This window comes from Lepidothrix coronata, unplaced genomic scaffold (genome assembly GCF_001604755.1).
Source record: "Lepidothrix coronata isolate B3197 unplaced genomic scaffold, Lepidothrix_coronata-1.0 Scaffold323, whole genome shotgun sequence".
Classification (NCBI taxonomy): Eukaryota; Metazoa; Chordata; class Aves; order Passeriformes; family Pipridae; genus Lepidothrix; species Lepidothrix coronata.
The window spans coordinates 259,643-281,726 of record NW_016690503.1 but is presented as its reverse complement, the minus strand read 5'-3'; the positions used below and the strand labels follow the sequence as shown (position 1 = coordinate 281,726).

The following is a 22,084-nucleotide window of genomic DNA, read 5'->3' as shown; positions in this document are numbered from 1 at the left end:
GCCAAGCAGCAGCAGAGATTTACCACAAAGGCAGTGCTGAGCCCCAGCAAGGGACACACAGGAAGGGCAGCGATTGCTTTTGGGACTTGAAGTGCATAAGGGGAGCTGCTGGTAGAACTGGACATTAAGGAAAGGAGAAGAAACTTCCATTCTTCAGCACGAGACAGATATAAAAGTTAATAGGAGAAATAAGTTGGGAAGTGGGTCTGCCTCCATGGGGTAGCTCCTCTCCTATTTGCCCTGAGGCTGAGCCCCAGCAACAGCCCAAGGGGGAGGAAGAGGGTCTGCCTCTTATCCCTCTGTTGGGGCAGATTCCTCAAGGAGGAATCTTCCCATACTGGTGGGTGCTGGGAGCTAGAACCTTCCTCACCAGATCTGCCCCAAAGGTTAGGAAACACAACAGTTCCTTGCCTTCTCTTCAAGACAGCAGGATCTGGTCTCTTGCTGGCAGTGTTACAGTGACCTCCTGTTCCTATTTCCCTCTCTGACATGTTACCCTCCATCCTGTTATTTTGCCTTTTTTCCCCCATTCTTCCTTCCCTCCTACTCACTTGCCTCATATTCATTCACCTTACTCACTTCCATCACCCCTCTCTACTCAATCAGCTCCTGCTCATTTCCCTCCCCTCCCCTCCCTTCCCTCCCCCCATTCTTAACAGCTCAGCACAGGAACAATTTCTTGTCCCAGTTTGCCTGGAATGCTTACAGAAGCTCAGGGAAATCCCTTCTCAAGTTGGATGGCAACCCATGGTCACCAGAGCAGGGCTTGCCAAACCCGTGTGCGCCACCAAGTCACCATGGCAGCCCCTTCAGAAATGAGCAGCTCTGCAGAGGGTGACAAAGCCTAAAGGAAAGCTATTCTAAAGTACATCCCAGGCTGGACTTCCCTCCAAAACCACCAGCACATTGCCTGTTCTCTTGGACCACGTTAGCAGCCCAGATTCATTACACTTCATTGCCTTCATTCATTATAAAACAGAATAAAAACCTCCCTGTAATGCGCCTTTACCCTGCAGGAGATCAAATTCTTGGAGAATCTAATCTTTTATTAATAATGATGACAAATCACCAGAGTATTACCCTTCCTTTCTGCGATGATTCAAATCCTGTAAAAGCCTCCTCTGATTATTTCAAACTCTTCTGCACACACATCCAGGAAGCCAGAAGCCAGCAAGGGGAAGAAGAGCCCTGTAGCTCCTCCATGCCATTACTGAGGGGGGGCTGCTTTTGGGTTGGCATGACACAGGCAAATCTGGCTGACATCACCCAGTGTCAAACTCCCATCTCCACTGTGCTGACTCAGGCTTCCAAAAGGACAGACTAGGGATTTCACACCCCCACAGGAGGTCTGGGGGAGGGAGGGAGCTGACAGCACATCTCCAAGTCTGGAGGTTCGTGCAAGATCACCAAACACTTCCAGGTGTGCCACACACCCTCTGCTATGAAGGGCACTACAAAAGAGAAGGTCATTGCAGTTGCTGGGAGGAGTATTTTGGCCAGTGTTTTGCCTTAAAGCATCCTGCAGCAGATGGCCAGAGAGGGATAAGACTGGAGGAATTCTGACTGGAGAAGAGAAGGCTCTGGGGAGACCTTAGAGCCCCTTCCAGTTTCCAAAATGGCTCCAAGAGAGCTGGAGAGGGATCCTGGACAAGGGTCTGGAGTGACAGGACAAGGGGGAATGGCTTCTCGCTGACAGAGAGCAGTTTTAGATTGGATATTGTTGGGGAGTCCTGTGCAGGGCAAGAGTTGGACTTCATGATTCTGATGGGTTCCTTCCAACTAGGCATATTCTGTGATTCTGATAACAAATTCTTCCCTGTAAGGGTGGTGAGGCCTTGGCACAGGTTGCCCAGAGATGCTGTGGATGCCCCATCCCTGGAAGTGTCTCAGGCCAGGTTGGACAGGGCATAGAACAACCTGCTCTAGTGAAAGGTGTCCCTGACAATGGTAAGGGTTTGGAACGAGATGGGCTTTAAGGTCCCTTCCAACCCACACCAGTTTGTGATTCTAAGACCAAGGCAAGTGTACAGTCACATCCTCTCCACTCTTTGCTGCTCAGAGACCTAGTATCAGCTGCACTTTATAGACATGCAGCAAGCCCTCCACGGAGCTGTTCTCACTGGATCTGTCAGGTCCCATCTGAACACACAGGCTTCCTTCAGCCCTGACAACCTGTGGCAAGGAGCTGTGCAAAGCAGCAAGCCTCCTGCTTGTACTGAACCTGTTACTCACTACATACATTTGATGTCCTTTAATTCTCACACTGGAAAAGATCACATCATGACAGAAAGGGGGCAAAGCCACCCACTCAGGCTCAGGTAAGCCCTGGCCCCAAACTCCAGCCAAGCAACTGTCTGTTTTCTGCAAGACTTGAAGTTTTGCTTGTACTTTTGCTGTTCATTCCCACTGAAAGAGAGGGCAGGCTGAATAAATGGTGGCATACAGGAAAAAAAAAAACAACCACAAGAAAAAAATGCTCCTCGAAGAATTAGAAGCTTGTAGCTACGAGCTGAGCTGAAGGACACTTCATCCCGCAGAAAGAAGGGAAATGCACAGCCCATCCCCAAAAATGGCACGTACCTCTTGACTGGCTTCCTACCCCTGCCACCTGTGGTCAGGTCAGAGAGCTCAGGTAGGGCTTCCATCAAGGGCTGCATGTCTCCCACCACAGGTGTTGCTTTTCGCTTTGCTTCGGCTTTTTGCTTCTGCTTCATTATCTTCACACTTTCTATTTCTGAATCAGAAATAAGGCACTACTGAAGGAAGGAGAAGTGTCTGCAGGAGATAACCCTTGAGCTAAGAAATTAATAGACTGCTTAACCACCTAGAGGAACAACAGGCCAGAAGTGACCTAAACCAGGGAAAGACCAAAAATAATGCAGCTGGGTTATTCCCCCCTTACAGGTTGTGTTTGCTTATAACTCTATACATCCCTTCTGACAGTGCAACGGGAAATGAAATTCCCACACTGATCTTGTCTGAACTGCTCCCATCCCTTACACTGTTCATCGCTCACAGCAACACAGCACAGGAGCCCTGGTGTGGCAAAAAACCCCACACTGACCTTGCATGGAACTGGGTGAGAGAAACAAGAGGGGAAGGGACAAACCAAGTACAGTCAGCTCCACATCTGGCCTTAAACAGGCACAGCCCCATCTCTGCTTTGCTGCTGGGACCAAACAGTGGTCTCCTAGCACAGGCAGAAAAGATGGACTTAATTTCAGTTGTTTACTTAGTTTGGAGCGAGTCAAGGTCTCACCTTCATGACTCATGGTGGAGTGCAAGCCACCAGATGCTGGATAAACTGGACCCTTGGAAAAGCACTGCATCAAGTGGCAGAGACAGATGGCTCTTCCTCAGAACCATGTTTCCCAGTCTCCCTGCAGCAGCTCTGACATGGTTGTGGGCACAGAAAGCTCCACAAATGTTATATCAGTCTCCCCTTCAGCCATGGGAGGTGGGCTTTGAAAGCCCACAGGCTTCTGCCTCAGTCCTTGAGGCTCCCTGGTGTAGTTTTAAGTCCCACAGCTGCCCAAGCTTCACAGAGCCAGCAGTTGCCAGGGCAAGCTCCAGCAGAACATGCCCTTTAGACAGCCCACAAAAGCCCAGGACTCATACAAGCTTCCAGCTGAATTCCAAGATGCCCCAACCTGACCCAGAAGTCCCTTGGACAACTGCAAGGATGAGCCTCAGTGCTGAGCTAAAAACTCCATGCGTGGACATGACAGAGTGCCAGAAGCTGTGGGACCAAGCTGGTAGCACAGGCAGGCCAGCAGCTTCCACAGAACTATTTTGGTGGGAGCAAAAAAGCAGCCAGTCCCACTTACAGACCACAATCTCGGGTCTAATCCTGCTCCCACAATCTCAAGGAAGCAGAACTCAAATTCACTGGCTGGCTGCTGCTGGCTCCTTTAATACCTCTGCCTTGTTTGCTCTCCAACTCGGCTGAGTTGAAGAGCAACAGTTTTTCATGAACTGCAATTCTGCTGTACATGGATGTTTGTGACAAATCTGGATTGGAAACGCTTCTCCTCGCAGCAATCCCTGCCAAGAACACAGCTATCTGTTCTGCATCACTTCTTTTTTTGGTCTGGCTTTATGAAGCTGAGTACTTCAGTGCTTTCATAAACAGTATGTGCTTAAAATTTTCAGACACCTGATTCTGCACAAACATCCCAAATTCTTTTCCTATGAAGTCTTGTTCGTCTGAGGAGCCATGCAATATATATATTTTTAAATGCGCATACTTCTAATGTCTGAAGCATTACATAAGTTTTTTCCCCTCTCTAGTCTCTCCTAAGATTACTTATTGGAATGGAAGAAAGCTCCAAGTTTTGCATTTGCTCGACTGGGCTGAACTTTGGTTCCCAGGGTCTTGGCATCCAGTGTCACAAGAGCAGCCCTGGGACAACAAGAAACAACAAACTCAGATTTAGGAAAACAGAGATGCAGTGGTAACAACCTCAGCTGTCCAAATTGGGTTCTCTTTCGGGGGGCAAAGAGTTCTTTCTCCACAAAAAAAATTTTTTTTTTAGGTATTTTGTGCCTGTAAAGCACTTCTAACACATAGTATCTTCTAAGGGAGATTAATTTGGCCCGGAGTTTACTGTGTTGGTGTTCTGCTCAAAGCAAAGCCTCTGTATTTCATTTGTATTTCCTCAACTTAGTGATTTCAGAGACAAGAGAGAGGGAAAGAGGCCACAGCAGGGCCAAAATAACACACATGATCTTGGGAAAGATGGATGCTACAAAGGCATCAGGAGGGCAGGATTAAGAGAGTGTAGGGATCCTGCTTCTGGGCTTTTCCAAAGCAGCTGACCTTCACTAGCACAGCACTATACTTTGTGTCAAAGGGTTGCAGATGTCAAAGGCACTGTGAAGCTTTTGGGAGAAGGTTTCCTTCACACACAGAGTGTTAAATTCTCAGCTTTTTATCTAAGAGGAGCTAGACACACCTTCTCTGCAAATGGTGAAATCCCAGGTGAATGGACTTGAGCTCAGAGCTCAGGCGCACAGAGCACATGGTGCAGCAGAAAGCCATATCCCTCTGCCCCAAACACAATCTGCCTTCAACTCTGTTGGGCAAGAAGGTGTTAGGGGAAAAGCTTGTCCCAAGAACACCTCCAGGTGACACAAGGAATCCCTCTGCTACACTGGGTAGGAGAGCATAGTCTCTTACTGCGCTGCAACACTTGAAGCAAAAATACAGACACTTCCCACAGGAAACAGAAGCATTTCTGCCATGGGCTGGTTTTGTTTAGCTCATATTTCACAGCCTCGAGAAAGGCCAGACTGTCTGGTAAGTGGGTTCACTGACCTGTAGCATATGGGAAAGAGCAGTAACACAACCAGCAGTGCCCAGAGTTCTCCCTTACTGCAGGCTCTCACCACAGAGGTTTGGGATGAGATGGTGGCAACACAGGTCTCAGCTCCAGGCTGTCCTATCACCCCCATGGCTCCTCAGCAACGCAGCCAGTCCTATCTGTACCAGGGCTTTAAAAGATACACTAAACTTACACGGGCACAGTGTCCTATCTGGATAAAGAAGGAGTTTATGTAGTCAGGTGTATTACACGTGGAGAAAGATCAAAAACAGATGTGGGGCAATGACTCGGTCTTGGTGCTTAACACTGAGCAATACCTGGGACTTTGACCCCACCTGCTGGGGAGCAGGTGTGAAGGTTTCTGAGAAGCATTCAGCCCTTCCAAGCACTTAAACCCACACCCAATGAACAAGGAGATCCACCAGAGCCGTGCTCTGTGATGTGTGACATGCTTCACAGGAGTACTCACTCTGCAGCCATCTTTCTTTCCTCAGCTTCATCTTTTCTTTTTTGGAAAGAACTGTTTTTTCTTCTAAACCTAGAAGAGAAGAGACATGAGATGGCTCCTGTACAACAGATTTCATTCAACCCTTGATGCTTTTGAATTTGCTGGCAGGTCAGGCAGGCTGCAGGCATTGCAGGGGCTACACTGCACCTCCAACTTTTAGCCAAACGAATTAAACCTGACTTGCTGTCAGTTAAAAAACAAGAAGCAAGTAAGTAGATCAGATCAGCAGCAGAGAATCCTAGAATGGTTTGGGTTGGAAGGGACCCTAAAGCCCATCTTGTTCTAACCCCCTGCCATGGGCAGGGACACCTTCCACTAGCCCAGGTTGCTCCAAGCCCTGTCCAACCTGGCCTTGGACACTTCCAGGGATGGGGCAGCCACAGCTTCTCTGGGCAACCTGTGCCAGGGCCTCACCACCCTCACAGGGAAGGATTTCTGAAATATACCTGGGACAGCCCTGCAAGGAGCAGTGGATCACTAGCAGCTTGTAAAATAGGCTAGTGCCTACTATTTACCAAATCCAGTATGGAAAGCAGCTGTTGAGCACTGGTATCCAATACCAAGTAAAATAACATCACAAATATTTTTACTGGCAATCTGTTGCAGATGCTATAAAATTATATCTTATCTCTGGTGTTTAAAATAAAACTGACTTTAGTCAACTTTTCTCCTGAAATGTACTGGGAATACCAGAAGAACAAGCTCCCCAAAGATCAGTCCTCTCACCTGAGCTTATGCTTAAGCCTGGAAAAGAAAAAATAGCTTTCTTTTCCCCAAAAGAAACAGAAGAAAGGAATTCAATGCAATTCTGCAAACAACTCACTGAGGACAGCTTCTCTGAAGCTACAAATCTTTTAGAATTATTTAAACAAAAGCAGGATCATATTTTAGTAATTCCTTAAGATCAGAACAAGCCTGCTAGGGCTGGGGGGACCTTTCCATAAAGCCAGCAATCACCACCATGTTTTGAGTTTCTAGAAGACACGGAGAACAGAGCTTCTTCATATGCCAGAAAAATACATTCCTGCAGCCAATGGACCCAAAAAGCAAGAAATAAAACCATGTTTGTTGTGGCATCAAATCAGACGCCGAAACAACAAACTGCCTGTACCAATAACCAACTCTGAGCTACCACCCCCATCACTCCACATTTCTGCAGCTTCAGGGGAAAAAAAAGGATGAATTATGGCCAAGTGGCACATGGCACCCCGATGATATCCAGAGGGCTGCCTGCACAAGACACCCTGGCTGCCCCAGCCCGCCTAGATTTCAGCCATGGCAGTGCTGGGAAGATCTGCCCCTCATCTGGAAACATGCTCATGACTTCACTGGAAAAACAGCGCCCAGTGGGATTTGTTAATGAAAATTAAAAAAAACCTGCAATTCAGCCAGCTGGCCAACTCTAGTAATAACAGCAATTCAGGTTTGGGGGTTTTTCACCCCCCTCCAAATGGTAGTGGAATATTTAAGGAAACAAAAGCTGTTTTCTTGGCAAGAGCCCAATCCTGCTGCTGGCTGGGGATGGTGGGCGGCACCCAGGCCAGCAGCCGGAGATCTCCGGAGGGGTGCCTGGGGAAAAGGAGTTGGATCCCTCCCATGTCAGCAGCCAATTCCTGGCCTTTTCCATCACCTGCTTCCCCAGACACTCCATTTTCCATATCCCAACTTGCCCCTCAGAAGGCTGTTTTGCTGCTGGAAGGTGCCAAGTTGTGTTTGGCAACCTCGAGTTGTGATGCCGATTGCCAAAACCGCTGGAAACCCACTGGAGAACAGTGGAGGCAGAATTCGTCTGCTTAATTAACAGCACAGACTATCCCCATGGTAGTCTTTTATTCTTATTCAGCTTGCAAGCACCTTCGAGATCCAAGCCAGACCACAGCTTCACTTTAATTATTTTCCTGTGAAATCAGGAGTTTGGGTCCCCTTTTCCAGCCCATTCCACAGGTAATTTAAGAACACTTGGCTTTGAAACCTTGTGTGTGCAGGAAAGGCAAGCAAGCCCCATGCACATTAGCTGAGGGTAATTTCCATACATTTGACAATTATTCTTTTTAGAGAGAATGTGTTTTTTCTTTCTTCCCTCTGATCTGCGCAGTACAAGACATCTCAAATATAAACAGATTACAAAAAACCCCACAACAGCTTTTTTCCCCCCTCAGATCAAGCGTTTGATACTAGTCCTGGCAATCTTCAGCATCCTGCTTTCATGGCAGAGAAGCGGATTTTGTTTTTTGAAGACAGCTTCCTTAATTCAAAAATCTTGGAGTTTTTTTTGGTAAAGGACTCAGACTAAAAAAAAAATCAAATATATATATGCACTCATATATATATATATGACTGCTTTTCATAAGGGACTCCTTAGTCTAAGCATATATATAAATCCTACCTTAGAAATCCCCATTTTATACATTCTAGGCATTCAGAAGGAAGCTGGACTGGGTTAAAGCTGTAACACCACAGGCTTCCATGCCCTAAGATTCAACTATTTGACTCCACAACTGAGAGGGTGAAAACACAGGTTTCACAGTTCCAGGAAACTACATTACTTGGAGGACTTGGCCACGAGCAGAAATATCCAATAACCTATGCAGTGCCACGTGGACAAATAGTCCTTCGAGCACCAGGCATCTGCTCCCCCCTGCACAGCTGCAGCGAAGCACTAAGCTCCACCTTGGGTATGAGGTATCAAGAAACAACATGTAATATTAATTATTATTCCCAGAACCCTGATATACATAACAGTAAAGCTGTTGCTGCTCAAAATTTGCCATATTTTGGCAAATTGAAGTTAAATAACAACAGATGTGTTAATTTTAGCCTCGGTTGTATAACGGCAGCAAAAATGAGCATATGCCTACAGTTGTGGGCTGAGTTCACAAAAGAAGTCACAAAGAGTACATCCAAAAGCAGAGGACTGGGTGTGGTTTTGGTTTGTTTTTCTGAATGACACAGTGTCACTTGTAAATCGTCCTCCAGCCCTTGTCCAGTGAAAGGGCCTGGGAAATGGTAACTGCAGTCTCCTGAGGCACACGCAGTGGTGTGACCTGACAGACGTCAGTGCACAGCAGCTGAAGGTATTCCCCAGGAAGGGAGCTGAGGGAGGACACGGGCCAGGCAAAAAGTCAGCCAAGATGTCCTCTGGTAGAGGCGATGCTCCACGGGAGCCATCCTGGCAGCTCCCTGCCCTCATCCCAACCCACAGCTCCCAGTCAGTGACCTCCAGCTCCACTGCTCCAGAAAGCACTGACTGCAGAAGTGTCTGAGGAACCCATGTCAGTAGTGGGACCAAGGCTTGGAGGTGGTAAGGACAGAGACAGGGAGTGGGTATCCAATCTCTTTGCTCTCTTGCTGTTAGAGGAGCCCCAAGAGACAGCTTGGTAGCCTGTATGTGAGCACAGAGACCACATTCAGGTTTTACCCAGCCCAAGCCCTGCCACACCCTGAGCAGGCTCGGGAATCAGTGTTGGAGGAAAAGATGCCAGCTCCTGTTGAGGCAGGGCAGGTTTCACCATGGATACAGCATTTGCCTTTTATGTTCCAAAACAAGCTACATTATTTTTGTTCACCATTGTTACACCGGCACACAAGCTTCCCTCCTGCCCTGACAAAGAAGGCATCCTACATCATGTGAGATCTGCATTCTCCAACCCTCCAGATCCCCCGGTTATTTAAAGCAAAGCCTACTTCCAAGCCTGGCTTCCCATTGGAAACCCAGGGGAGCAGCATAACTTGTGTCCTCACACCAAGGTCATGCCTCTGCCAGGCCTGGTAAACATCCCCAGGCTCCGACCAGCTCCAGCATTGGCACGAGGCCTCCGTGTGCAGCAGAGCTGAGACTCAGCTCTTGTCAGCTGCAGAAGGGCACACATGACATGTGGGAGCACTTTGCCTCAGGAGGTGAACTGGGAAGTCACAATCTGCACAGCAGTCTGTGAAAGGCAGCTCCATAAAGTCTGTCCTTCCAAGTGATGTCTGAAGCACACCCAGCCCCTGCCACAAGGCAAAAGTACCTCCTTCTTCTCCTCTTCTGCCCAAGGGCTCGTCCACTCTATGTGTCCTCATCTTTCCCACTGTGTGCTCTCAGCAGTCCTCCCCAGCACAGAGCCTGACCTCTGAAGGGTCAGTCACATAGAGGATGCTCAAAGTGGCCCAGCGTGTGCCACTTTTGCAGCTGGAAGGTTATTTTTATAACCAAGGCTGAAAGAGGCACCACGCTGCAGTAAACCCAGATTTGTGAATCACACGTGCCACAAGGACTGCAGGATGCCCCACCTGAGCCAGGTGCTTCGTACTGCCATTTCACAGCACAAAGAATCACAGAATGGGTTGGGTTAGAAGGGACCCTCAAAGACCACCTAGTTCCAACCTCCCTGCCATGGGCAGGTACACCCTCCACTAGACCAGGTTGCTCCAAGTCCCATCCAGCCCTGTCTTAGGGGAGAAACACCCCCAAGAAGTAATGCTGGAGGACAGCAGGACAACCATGTGGCCTCTGCTTTATTCTGCTGATGAATTTCCATTAGTACCTCTCTTCTATCCCCTCCATTCTGCTCCAAACACCCTGGGGGGCAGCAAATCAGGTCAGACCCATTAATAGTCCAGGACACTGAAACGCTGCTTTCATGTACATCTTGCTGGCTGTGGAAAATTTCTCATTAAAAAAAAAAAATTGTAAATAACCCCATGTATTTCCTATCAGCATGTCCTGCAGAAAGCATCCTTTTTTGATTTTTTTTCCCATTTAAACTAACTTGTTCTTATTACACTGCAGATGCACAGTTTTGCTTGAATATAGGGGGTACCACTCACCCTCCTTTCTTCCTGCTGCTTGCACATTTGTCCTTTCTCTGGCAGTCTTGCACAATTACAGTGAGCAAAAGGCCAACCAACCTCTGTGTTCAGTAAATTTGGAGGTACCCTCATACTGTTCTTCCACCAAGCATGGCAGTGGGAAATGGAAGGAAAAGGAGGAAGAGTTTTGAACTATCACAGGAAACATTTAGATTAGATGTTACAAAGAAATTCTGGACTGTGAGGGTGCTGAGGCACTGGCACAGGTTTCCCAGAGAAGCTGTGGCTATCCCATCCCTGGAAATTCCGGATTACATTTTACTTACTTCCCTTCATGTTTCTTCTGCCCCCAGAAGAAAATAAAAAACAAACAAAAAAGGCAGGTCTCAGTACTCCCTCAGCTGGAATACTTCAAAACCCACAAAACATGCAACAAGGCTCACCCACAGAAGGATGCCCTGGGAAACACATGCCGTTGTCAGGGACTTTCCAAGAACAGGTGTGATTTCCTTCAAGAAACGGGGTTTTGCAGCTTTGGGAGAACGAGTCTGCTTTCAAGAAAAGACATTTTAACCCCCTCTGCCCCTTTTCATGTACATGCAACAAGTATGTTTTTTCCAACAAAAAAGTTCTCCAAAAGTATCCTGAAGTTCTATAGCACAAATATTTTTATTTGTCAAGGAATGGCAGGGCCAAAAAAGTTGACCTTTTCTTTTCTTTCCTTGGTATGTATTTGCTCTCTGTGAAGCCCCATAAACTGTTTAAACACCTATGATCACAATGAATTCAATTTTATACCCAGAAGCTCTCGGCAAGCTGCAGCTTCCAACCTCACAAAAGGTCACCCAGTCCAAAGAGAAGAGAGCAGCAGGGGCTGGGGCATCAGTGCACCATCCCTGGAGGTGTTCAAAAGGCACTGTGGATGTGGCACTTGGGGACATGCTTTGGTGGTATACCTGGCAGTGCTGGGGGAATGGTTGGACTCGATCTTAAAGGCCTTTTCCAACCTTAATGACTGTATGATTCTACGAACGGCAAAGCCTTCTTGCAATCAAGCTGATCCAAGGAGCTGCAGGTCTGCAGCAGAGCCTCAGATTTTCCCCACTCAGCCAAGAAACCTGATCATCCCGATATCCTGCCTCGCAACTGTAAGCAGAGGAACCCCACCAGTGGCTTCTGAGGGTGACTTCATGGCCCCAGCCCCCTCAGAGAGGAGAACCAACCTTTGCTTTTACCACCCATGTACATCTCCAAGAAGTGCAGACAGTGGAGCTCAGGCCAAATGCTGCTTCAGGCAGCACCAGGGAAGGCTGGACCCTCCCTCACCTGGGGGAAACAACACTTGGCTTAAGATATTCCTTAAGAAACATGAACCTCTCAGGTTCGAAAGCTGGTGAATTTGTACAGTGGCATTAAGCACTGCCATCCATTGCCATCTTCCTCTGCTGCAATTCAGATATAGGGGAAAGATACAGGCATATATATAAAATAAAAAATATATATATTCAGATATAGGGCTATGCAAGGACATCAAGACCAGACTCTCGGGGGAAGGCTCCCCTGGGAGTGTGGGCAGCCCTCACTTCCCAAAGAGACCAGCCTTCCCAAAGCTGCAGCACCCAGTCCTAGCAAAAGTTTTTCAGGTAAACAGCACATAACTCTCCTTGGGAGTACATCCACTATAGCTGCTCCCGCTGGTCCAGCAGGAGTGCAGTGCCTCTGTTCCACTGCCAATTCTTTCCTTTGTTGAGAACTAGCAAGCCACTTGTCTCCTCTTTCTTCCATCCAGCACTCGCACTATTCCTGGGAAGTTGCTCATGAACTTGGGATATGAAGCACTCCTCCACTTGGCTCCTCTCCTCTGTGTCACACACTTCCAGACAAGTGACAGAGAGCAGCTGACCAGCTGGAGAGCGTCATTGCAGAAAAGGCCCTGGGGGTCCTGGGGCAACCAAGCTGAAGATGAGCCAGCCATGTGCCCTTGCAGCTTTGTCCTAGGAGGAGTGCTGCCAGCAGCTCAAGAAGATGATCCTTCCTCTCTGCTCAACACTGGTGAGGCCACATCTGGAGTGCTGGGTCCACTCCTGGGCTCCCCAGCACAAGGAAGATACACACTTGGGGGAGTTAATCCAGCTGAGGGCCACTAAGATGATTTAAGGACTGGAGTATTTTTTACTTGAGGAGAGGCTGAGACAGCTGGAAGAGAGGTCTCAAGGGAAATCCTATCAATGTGCATAATACCTGATGGAAAGAAGGAGAAGAGGGAGCCAGACTATTCCCAGTGGTGCTCAGTGACAAGAGACAACGGGCACACACTGAATCACTTATTTTTGGGATCATTTTTATGATTTTTATAACTGTCAGGAGGTTATGGAGTCTCCAGATCTCCATCCATGGAGATATTCAAAACCTGACTAGACACAGTTCTGGACAACATGCTGTATCTGATCCTGCTTAAACAGAGGCTGAACTAGATAATCCTGAAAGGTTCCTTCCAACCTTAATGATTTCATGATTATTTGCAACATCCAAAACAAAAAATTCAGATTTTTTCACAGGTGCACCTACTTTCAATGCTCCTGAAGAGGGTGATCCTTGGAAAGATACTTGCTGTAAAAACAGAACACTTGCCTGGCATAGCATGGGAAAGCACTGGCAGAAGATTTTTTCATTCCTACCTTTGCCTGCTACTGATTTCAAAAAAGTGCCACGAGCAGAGCACATGAGGTTATTAGCACAGATCAGCTCTTGACTCCAGCCTCAGCACACGCTGACTGTACAGGGTGACACGCAGGGTTCTGCCATCCAGCTCATGTTCCACACGGCAAGAGCACTAGAGATACGGAGAGAGGGAGAGACGGAGCTTCCCAGCAGCCCCAACAGGACATGACCCACTTTCCTGGCGGGCCAGCATGGTGTGGACAGATCCATTCCCTTGGGAGCCCATCCTCAGTTCATGTGCAGCGAGGAAAGCACACAGATCTGTGACTCCCTTGGCAGAAAGGGATGTGCCCTTGCAAAAACAGTGCCCTTGGGAACTGTCCTGGTTCTGGCCAGGACAGGGCTAATTTTTGCAGTAGCCAGGAGGAGCCATGGCAAGGACCTGGAGGTTATTCTGTACCAGAGGGAACACTAAACTGGAGAGTACCATTCCTAAACCACGACAGGTTTGCCATCACAACCTAAAAACAAGGTACTGGGGACACAAGGAGGTGTCATTCTGAGCTGTTTTCTTACTGTCTGCAGCAAATATTTTTAAGGTTCTTACAAAACCACGGACACCACCAAGGTGAACCACCAAAGTAGACTCCACAGAGTCCACAGCACAATTTGGACAGTCGGCCTTGCCCTTCACACAGGATAAAAATTTATAGAGTAACAACAAAAATACATGCACAAGAGTTATTTGTGTGGATATTGCAGTTCCAATAAAGGGCAATGAGAAGAACAAAACAGCATTTCTATAACAGCTTAAACAGCAACAAATCTCTGGAATGAGATTTATTCTGAGACCAAAAGTAATTCATATTTACCAATGGATAAATTCTCCCCTCAGGGCTTACAAAGGGAGACAGAATACTGAAACATTCCTATGCTCTTTGACAACGCCTTATAGGCCTGTATCTGAAAGAGATTTTCCCCAAAATATCCTTTCCTTTCCTGCTAATAGGATTACCTTTGACTACACCGTCCTTTGAGAAATTTCAAAAAGCAGTAGTTCAGTATCTCTGCAGTATTACACAGTGAAAGATCTAGATCTGAAAGAGTTGGATTTTACCTGGCGCTTGTAATTTATGCAAAAAGCAAGAAAACATTAATCTACCTTAATTTTCTTGCCTTTTAACTGTATATTAGCTAGTAGACAAATTGGCATTCCCTAGGGAAATTTTCCATCTCCAACTACTGGTTTCTATAACCCCTCTTGTGCTGATTTTGGTACCTGGCATTTCTTTTACGAGAACATTTTTACCCTATCCCTTCATATCTGCTCTTTCAGCTCCTTAGAGGAGCCAGCTCTGCTCGGCTGTACTTGTTATTACATTCTCAGTGGATGGATTCAGTGGTGACCCTGCATTTTATTGCAGAATCAGAGGATGGCTTGGGTTGGAAGGGCCCTTAAAGATCATCTAGTTCCAACCGCACCTGCCACAGGCAGCTTTTTATGCTGCATTTCCCCTCAAAGTCAAAGCAGTGGCTTGATGGGGTGCTGGGGAGAGGAGAGGGGATGGGCAACAATAGGGAAAAGAGAGGAGAAAAAAAAAAAGGATTTAAAGATGCTCAGAGGACAGAGGGACAAAAGCACAGAGCGACAGGCTTCCACAGCAGACAGGCAAATATGCCACTGTCAGGTGCCATTGCAGCCCTGGCAGCAGACCATTTGCACACAGGAGGAGGTGTGAGACAGTACCTAGAATGAGCTGTGGAGTTGTTTGCTGTTTCTCAGGGATTACAGCAAGCACTATAACCTGTTACAAGCAGAGCCCCACCTTCCCCCCTCCTCCCAGATAATGCATTTCATGGATTTGCTGGTTTGTTGGTAGAAGTACTGAGTTTTCCTTATTTCTCTGAGTCAGGCTTAGCATTCAAAGCCATTTTCCTGGTAAAAATAGGACATGGAGAGATTCAGACAGACTGTATCATCTGGAATTGTTTCTTTCAACTGAAATGGGGAAGGACAGGCAACCAGACTGTGTTCACTGTGCGACTCTGTGAAACAAGTGCCTGCAGGAACCTCTCCCTTAACCAGCTGACAGGGAAGGGTGCAGCCAGTGGGAAGAGCTACAGTTGGACCTTTCCTCAGATGGAGGAAAAGAGGCAGGAGGAATTCTAGGGCTCACCCCTTCTGGTCCTGCTCAGCAAAGGCAGCACACACTTCACCTGTCAGGAAGTGTTGGGGAAAGAAGAGACACTAATAACTAAATAAAATAAAACAGCATTGCCAGCCAGTCAGAGGAGGTGATTGTCCCACTCTACTCTGCACTGGAGTGGCCTCACCTCGAGTTTTGGGGGCAGTCTGGGCACCTCAACATAAAAAAGACATCAAGCTATTAAAGAGTGTCCAAAGGAGGGCCATGGGCACGGGGAAGGGTCTGGAGGGGAAGCTGTATGAGGAGCAGCTAAGGGCACCTGGGTTGTTCAGCCTGGAGGAGACTGAGGGGAGACACATCAAGGTCTGCAGCTTCCTCAGGAGGGACAGTGGAGGGGCAGTACCAATCTCTGCTCTCTGTGACCACTGACAGGACCAGAGGGAACGGCCCGAAGTTGTGTCAGGGGAGGTTTAGGTTGGTTATTAGGAAAAGGTTCTTCCCCCAGAGGGTGTCTGAGCACTGGAACAGGCTCCCCAGGGAACTGGTCCCAGCACCAAGCCTGTCTGAGTTCAAGAAGCCTTTGAATAACGCTGTCAGGCACATCATGGGATTACTGGAGTGTCCTGTGCAGGGCCAGGAGTTGGACTTGACAGTCCTGATGGGTTCCCTTCCAACTCAGAATATTCTATGATTCTATGAAAACAGTTACAGAACTATTTATTACATAAAACTCCACACAAGGCTGCACCTTCAACCCTCCCTTTGCATCTGTTTCAATGCAAATACATAAGAAGGCGCAGAAAAACATGTTGTTTCTCAGATAATATGCAGCTTCTTTGGTTCTTCCTTCACTTAACAATTCAGGGGCACAAATGGACTTTTAGGCAATTTTTCATTAGAAAATGTGAAATAGGAACCATTCTACAAGATAAAAACAGCTCTAAGCGTGTTCCACAGTAAGCAGATGTCCTGCAAGACCATTCCATCAGATGCCTTAAAAAATGGAGAGAGATTGTTACAGCTATACCAGTAAGGTATCCTGTGCTTGGCCTTGTTGAACTTGCTGACAGGATGGAGGAACGGGCCCACGTGAACCTCATGAAGTTCAACAAGACTCTGCTACACTGCCACCTGTGCTAACGTGAACAGCCACACAACTGGCTAAACCAGTATTCAAATCCCCAAACACCTTAAAACCCTTGTAATAAAACGGGGTTTGGCTCATCACAGACATTGCAGTCACTAAGCAGAAGGGACACAAAGGAGAAAGCTCCATATCTCATGGAATCATTAAGGTTGAAAATGACCTCTATCTAAGATCATGAAGTCCAACTTTTAGGTTCCAGCACTAAACCCTGTCCCTAAGCACCACATCCACATGCCTTTTGAACACTTCCAGGGATGTGACTCTACCACTGCCCTCGGCAGCCCCTTCCAGCCTGGCCATCTTTTCAGTGAATAAATTTTTCCCAATATCCAATCTAAACCTTCCCTAGTGCAACTTGTGGCCATTTCTTCTTGTCCTGTCCCTTGTTACCTCGGAGAAGAGACCAACCCCCCCACCTGGCTACACCCTCCTTTCAGGTAGTTGTAGAGAGCAAGAAGGTGCCCCCTGAGCCCCTCTTTCTCCAGGGTAAACAACCTCCATTCCCTCAGCTGCTGCTCATCCTGGGAGCACAAGGCCTGTGCTCCCAGATCCTTCTGTAGCTCGGTTACCCTTCTCTGGACACGCCAGGAATCTGACACCGCACACACTGAGGTCAGTTTACGTGATGTTCTACTCTAGTTGTAGCATGGGGAAAGCTGGCAGGGACACAGTTTCAGGTTAATCACACAGCTCGTACTAAAAGCTGCCTCTGGCCAGAGGTTTTTGAAGAGAGCTGTATAGCCTGAGATTCAAGGACAAGGAAGCTGAAAGTCACACATTCGCTTTTCCCGCACTTCCTCAAAAAACCTTCCCTCGGGCAGAAATAGCACTTTAGCATCTATAATCAAGCTGGGATTTCACCAAAACACATATTCCAGTTAAACATGTCAGGCAATAGCCAGCCACACCTAAGGTGGGCAGCCCTCAGCCTTTGCTAGGCCATGCATTAGGGAAGGAGCCCTGACTTCATTTAGTAAAAACACTGTTCAGTAAATCTGCTGTCTTGGCACACTGGCAGCCTCTTCCACTGCATGCCTGTACAGGCAACATCTCCAGAACACCACTCAAAGGCCTCTGTATGCCAACACCCCACCTACTGCTAAAGGGATTGCAGACACACTCTCAAACTCTGCAGTGATGCTGGCAGGATGCTCGGGGATGTTTTGGGGAGCAGGGAAGAGGCCTGGAAAGTGCTGTCCTGCTCCAGGGAATACTGAATGCAGTATTGGATTGCTTGTCCCTAATGGAACTAAATTAAAAAAAAAAAAAAATCAACTGTAATCAACTTCTATGTTAATGACACAGAGCCAGGGCTGTTTCCTCTGGAAAGATCGACATGGAAAGTGAAGCAGTATCAATACTAGCAGCATTATCAACACATGACATTTGGAAACTTGGCACAGAGACAACAGTGGGCAGACTCCAGCACAGAGCAGCTCGTGGGGCAGGCAAATGAGAGCTTAGCTTTGGCTTAGCTTACCCAGGGGCTCGCTGCTGCTCCTTCCACCCTGCCTCCCCCAGCACTGGCATGTATCCCCCCAGACAAACCTGCACCCAGGGCAGCTTTCTGCTCCTTTAGCTGAACCAAACCAAGTCAGCATCAGGCCAGGGAGACACGTGGTCAGGAGCACAGGATGCTCCTTGAGACTGATCTTTCAGACTTCAGCCCTGAGGTCTAAAGTGCCCATAATCTATTTCAGACGGAAGTTAAAATTTATCAGTAGCAACATATCTCCAGGCCAACTGTTGCCTTCATTCCAGCCTGATGTAAATGAACACATAAGCAGTCCCAAGCCCCTGGGACAGGTTCACAAGCAAGGGCAGAGGGAATGTCTGCAGAACCTCTCAGGGCTGGAAGAACAGACGGACTCACTAGATTTGGCAATGGTGATATCTACAGCCTTCTACTTCTGCAGCTCACTAGTCTGTTTTCCATAACAGTTAGCAGGCACTTGAAGTTTCAAAATGCCCAGCTAAGGCATTGTAAGGAAAGTGTTGCCATATTGCCCAGGTTTTCCCCGCTGGCTGCTGTCAAAAGATGGGAGTGCCCAATGTGGATACCCTTTTGTTCTTACAAGACACACTAATTCCTACGCCAAGCCTCATGGGAAGGTGGGGAAGATCTTGTCACAGTAGGAGATTCAGCACTGACAGCACCAACCAAGCCACGAGAAACAAGAGAAACATGAAAATCGTTGGCTGACCCACCCCGACCCTCACCTTGCAAGCACAGCTCTCCCCCACACAGGAACCGTAGAGAACCATGTGTCTGACCAGCAGACAAGGAGGGAGAGAAACAACTCTCCTGATCAAACATCTCCGCACCAATTCCCACCTTGATGGCAGCCTGGAAGTACAAAACAGAAGCAGCTTCAGAAACAGCTCAGGGATCAACATCAAATGGTAGTTTTGACCTGCTTAAACACCAGCTCATCAATAGCCTGAAAAAATCTTCCTTCCTCCCTGATTTCACCTTCTCCTTTGATGTTTCTAGCTACAGATTTCTCAGCTGAGTTCTGCCTCTTCCCAAGGACCTAATTAGAAGAACCACCAGCCAAGAGGCAGTGGCCACAGCTCCACTGGGAAATAAGGCAGCACGTGGCATGGGAGAAGGAAGGTGACCAGAGGCAGGACCTGGCAGGACACCACAACTTTGTTCTATTTCCCAGCCACACTTAGACATAGGTTTGAGTCCAGAAGAGCCCTGTTGTTAGACAGAAGGAGGTAAAGGAGGGGAGTAGCTGGTAGGACTCCTAAGAGAGAAACCTGGGTGCAAGCTCTGAATGAAGAGCTTTTGGAGTGAACCCTGACTGTATCTCCCACATCTGTCTGTTAAACAGTTATGATGAACACTGCTACGGGATCTCTTCCTTCTCTTCTTCCCCACAGATTACTTGCTCTACAGCTGTATAGCTTATCCTGTCATGGCACAGGTGACTCTCCTCTACTCCTATGGTCCCATAACTGTCCCATGAATGAGCTTTCCATCATCTCTACAGTCCTCTCTTACTTTCCTACTCACTCGTTAGGGGTATTGGGATGTCAACACCTCTGCCTTAGATGAATACCCAGAAGGGAGATCTTGGTAAAAGGTGAGACCACCAAGCTCAAGACTCTGTCAGGAAGCTCGTGGTAAGAGGTTGTGCAAGCCCACCAAGGATGCAGTAGCTTTCAGACACACATAACAAGGAAGAAAGTGCCTGAATTGGCTCTTGGAGACCTGCTGACATGAAAAAAAACCAGAGATGTCTGGATACTAAACTTTACCCCACAAGGACCTCAGGAAAGAGAAAAGCAGGAAAAGAAATGGAAGAAAAATACAGCAGATTAACATTTGGAGACATACACAGGCCCACTTCTGCATCCTGACTGCCATGATCTTAAAAGTTACATGTTTTGTGTTTGCAAACAGCAGATTCCTAACTGGTTCCAGGCACAATAACAGAGATTGGATACACATAAACCCACTGCTACTGCCTCAGACACTGCACTGCCCTGCCTGGCCCAGAGCACGTACCCAGAGAGGATCACGTGTCTCTAAATTAAAGATGCAGACGCGACAGAAACCTCCCTTCAGATGTGCATGTGGGAATTTTACAAGGAATAAACAGATACAGCTTGAATTTTAGAATAAACCAATGAACAGAAGAAAACAGAATTGCAGGAGAAACACAGGAGAGGACTAAATGCTTTGGTCTGCTTTAGGAATGGGCACGAGGTGAGGAGGAGGGCTTGGGCAGAAGACCACATGATCCAAGACTATGCAGTGTGCCGGGACCAAGCTCCAGGCTCCAGGAAGGGCCACACCAGGAGGCACAGACACAGCTTTTACTGGGACAAAGGGGCAGAGAGAAAGTTCAAGCCTCTTCTAAGGAACTCACAGCACCTAATCCCCCAGGCAAGACTAAACAACAAAGAGGACTTAAAAAAAGCCTTGCCCCACCTCATTTCCTTGTTGATGAGTTTTGCCTTCCAATGCTGCCCTAGTTAATCCAATCAATCCCTGCCCTTTCCAAGAGATCCCAGTCTCTGCTTTCCAAACAGTGGCTTTTTCCCAGCCTCCAAACAGTGGCTTAGGACCTCTTAGGACCAGTTTACCCTTTTTCCAGGACAGCATAGACAGCATTTCTATTGTCTACTGTTCACTGTATTCTTCCCCTGCTTGCTTGTTCAACCTTAATCTCTCCTCTCCTCTCTAGTGCTAAGTAGCCAGTGTTTCCAGTCTTGGCCATAGGCCTTATTTTCCAGACAAAACCTGTACATCCTATCCTGAAGCAAGAAACGTGGAGCAGATAAAGGTGCGTTATGATTCTGTGCTTGACCTGACATAGCACTGCCAGCAAACTCCTGCCATGTGCAGTGGACAAATTTCTTTCCCTGATCTTTTTTCCTCACCAATTAATTCCATGATGGATCTGAAGGGCAGCAGAAAGCACAGGAGAGAAGAAAGTAAGTACATACTAATGACTGCAAAAACAAACTGGGAAAATATATCAATTTCCAGCCAGTTGCAAGAATGCTACAGGCAAAATGGATAAAAAAGCCCAAAGCTTAACTTGTATCTCCTAAGCATACTAATCAGCTGCTCTCCATTCCAGCAGCTCTGCCACACAATTGTGTTAAAAGCAATCTAACCTGTACCAGGATAGATTCTCAACACTTCCATTTCAGTTTTCAAATTGCACTAGAAACACAGTGACAACCTTACGCTAAAATAGCCAAGTGGCAGAGTTGACTTCATGAATGTATTTGGGACTTGGGATCAGGGCAGAAACAAAAGAATTCCACCCTGGCACTGTTTAGCTATACCACTGGCAGCCCCTCTGCCCCATCTCCAGCTGTAAATGTCTGTACCTTCAGGAGACAAAGAAAGGTCACTGAAACTGGGCTCAGAACATACCAGGCCTGACCACAGCTTCAAGCAGACAATGCCCAAGTATACAGTCTATGCATTTAGTACCTCCAATGTATTTTTATTTTGGGGGATCTGACCAGTTATTTGGCATCCCACGTGGGCACCAGAAATCCAGAACAAATATGTGCAAAGAGTGCTGCAACTTAACTGCCATTTTGCTTAAGATTTTTGCCTGTCCCAAGCCCAGCATCTTCTAGTTAGTTTTTTTCCTCTTAGCTCACTGGGAACAAGTTTAGTCTCTCCTCACCTCTGTGGCAATCCTATTTTACTAAACTTCATCACCTCCTATTTTCTCACAGTCATCTTTTCCAGGAAGAAGATCTCTGATGATCCATTCAATCATTGCTCATATTCCACACCTTTGGCATCAAGGCTGAAAAACCGATCTACAGATAAACAGCAACGCTCAGGAAGGACAGCATTTGGCTGCAGACACAGCTATGAGCTCCTAAACCCAGGCTGCCTGTTGCCTTTGAGGTGAGGCCAGTCATGGGTGCTTTTCCTGCCCCTGTGCTAAAGAAGCTCAGTGAACCTGCCATCACATTCTACACCATCACAGCCACGAGTCCTCAGGCAATGCCTACACACCAG

At 47.4% G+C, this 22,084-nt stretch overlaps 1 protein-coding gene across 4 annotated transcripts in view; it reads right to left on the bottom strand.

Annotated features, from left to right (window-relative positions):
* FAM207A (family with sequence similarity 207 member A) overlaps positions 1 to 22,084 on the bottom strand; it is a 41,005-nt gene that overhangs the window by 2,768 nt on the left and 16,153 nt on the right. For 3 of the 4 annotated variants that reach the window (XM_017838075.1, XM_017838072.1, XM_017838074.1), the window contains exons 3-4: positions 5,794 to 5,862; positions 2,581 to 2,734 (exon numbers count right to left, since the gene is read on the bottom strand). In XM_017838075.1, the coding sequence (XP_017693564.1) occupies positions 2,581 to 2,734; positions 5,794 to 5,862 (223 nt within the window). The remainder of the gene's footprint in view (positions 1 to 2,580; positions 2,735 to 5,793; positions 5,863 to 22,084) is intronic. The other variant, XM_017838073.1, reaches the window with a different exon arrangement.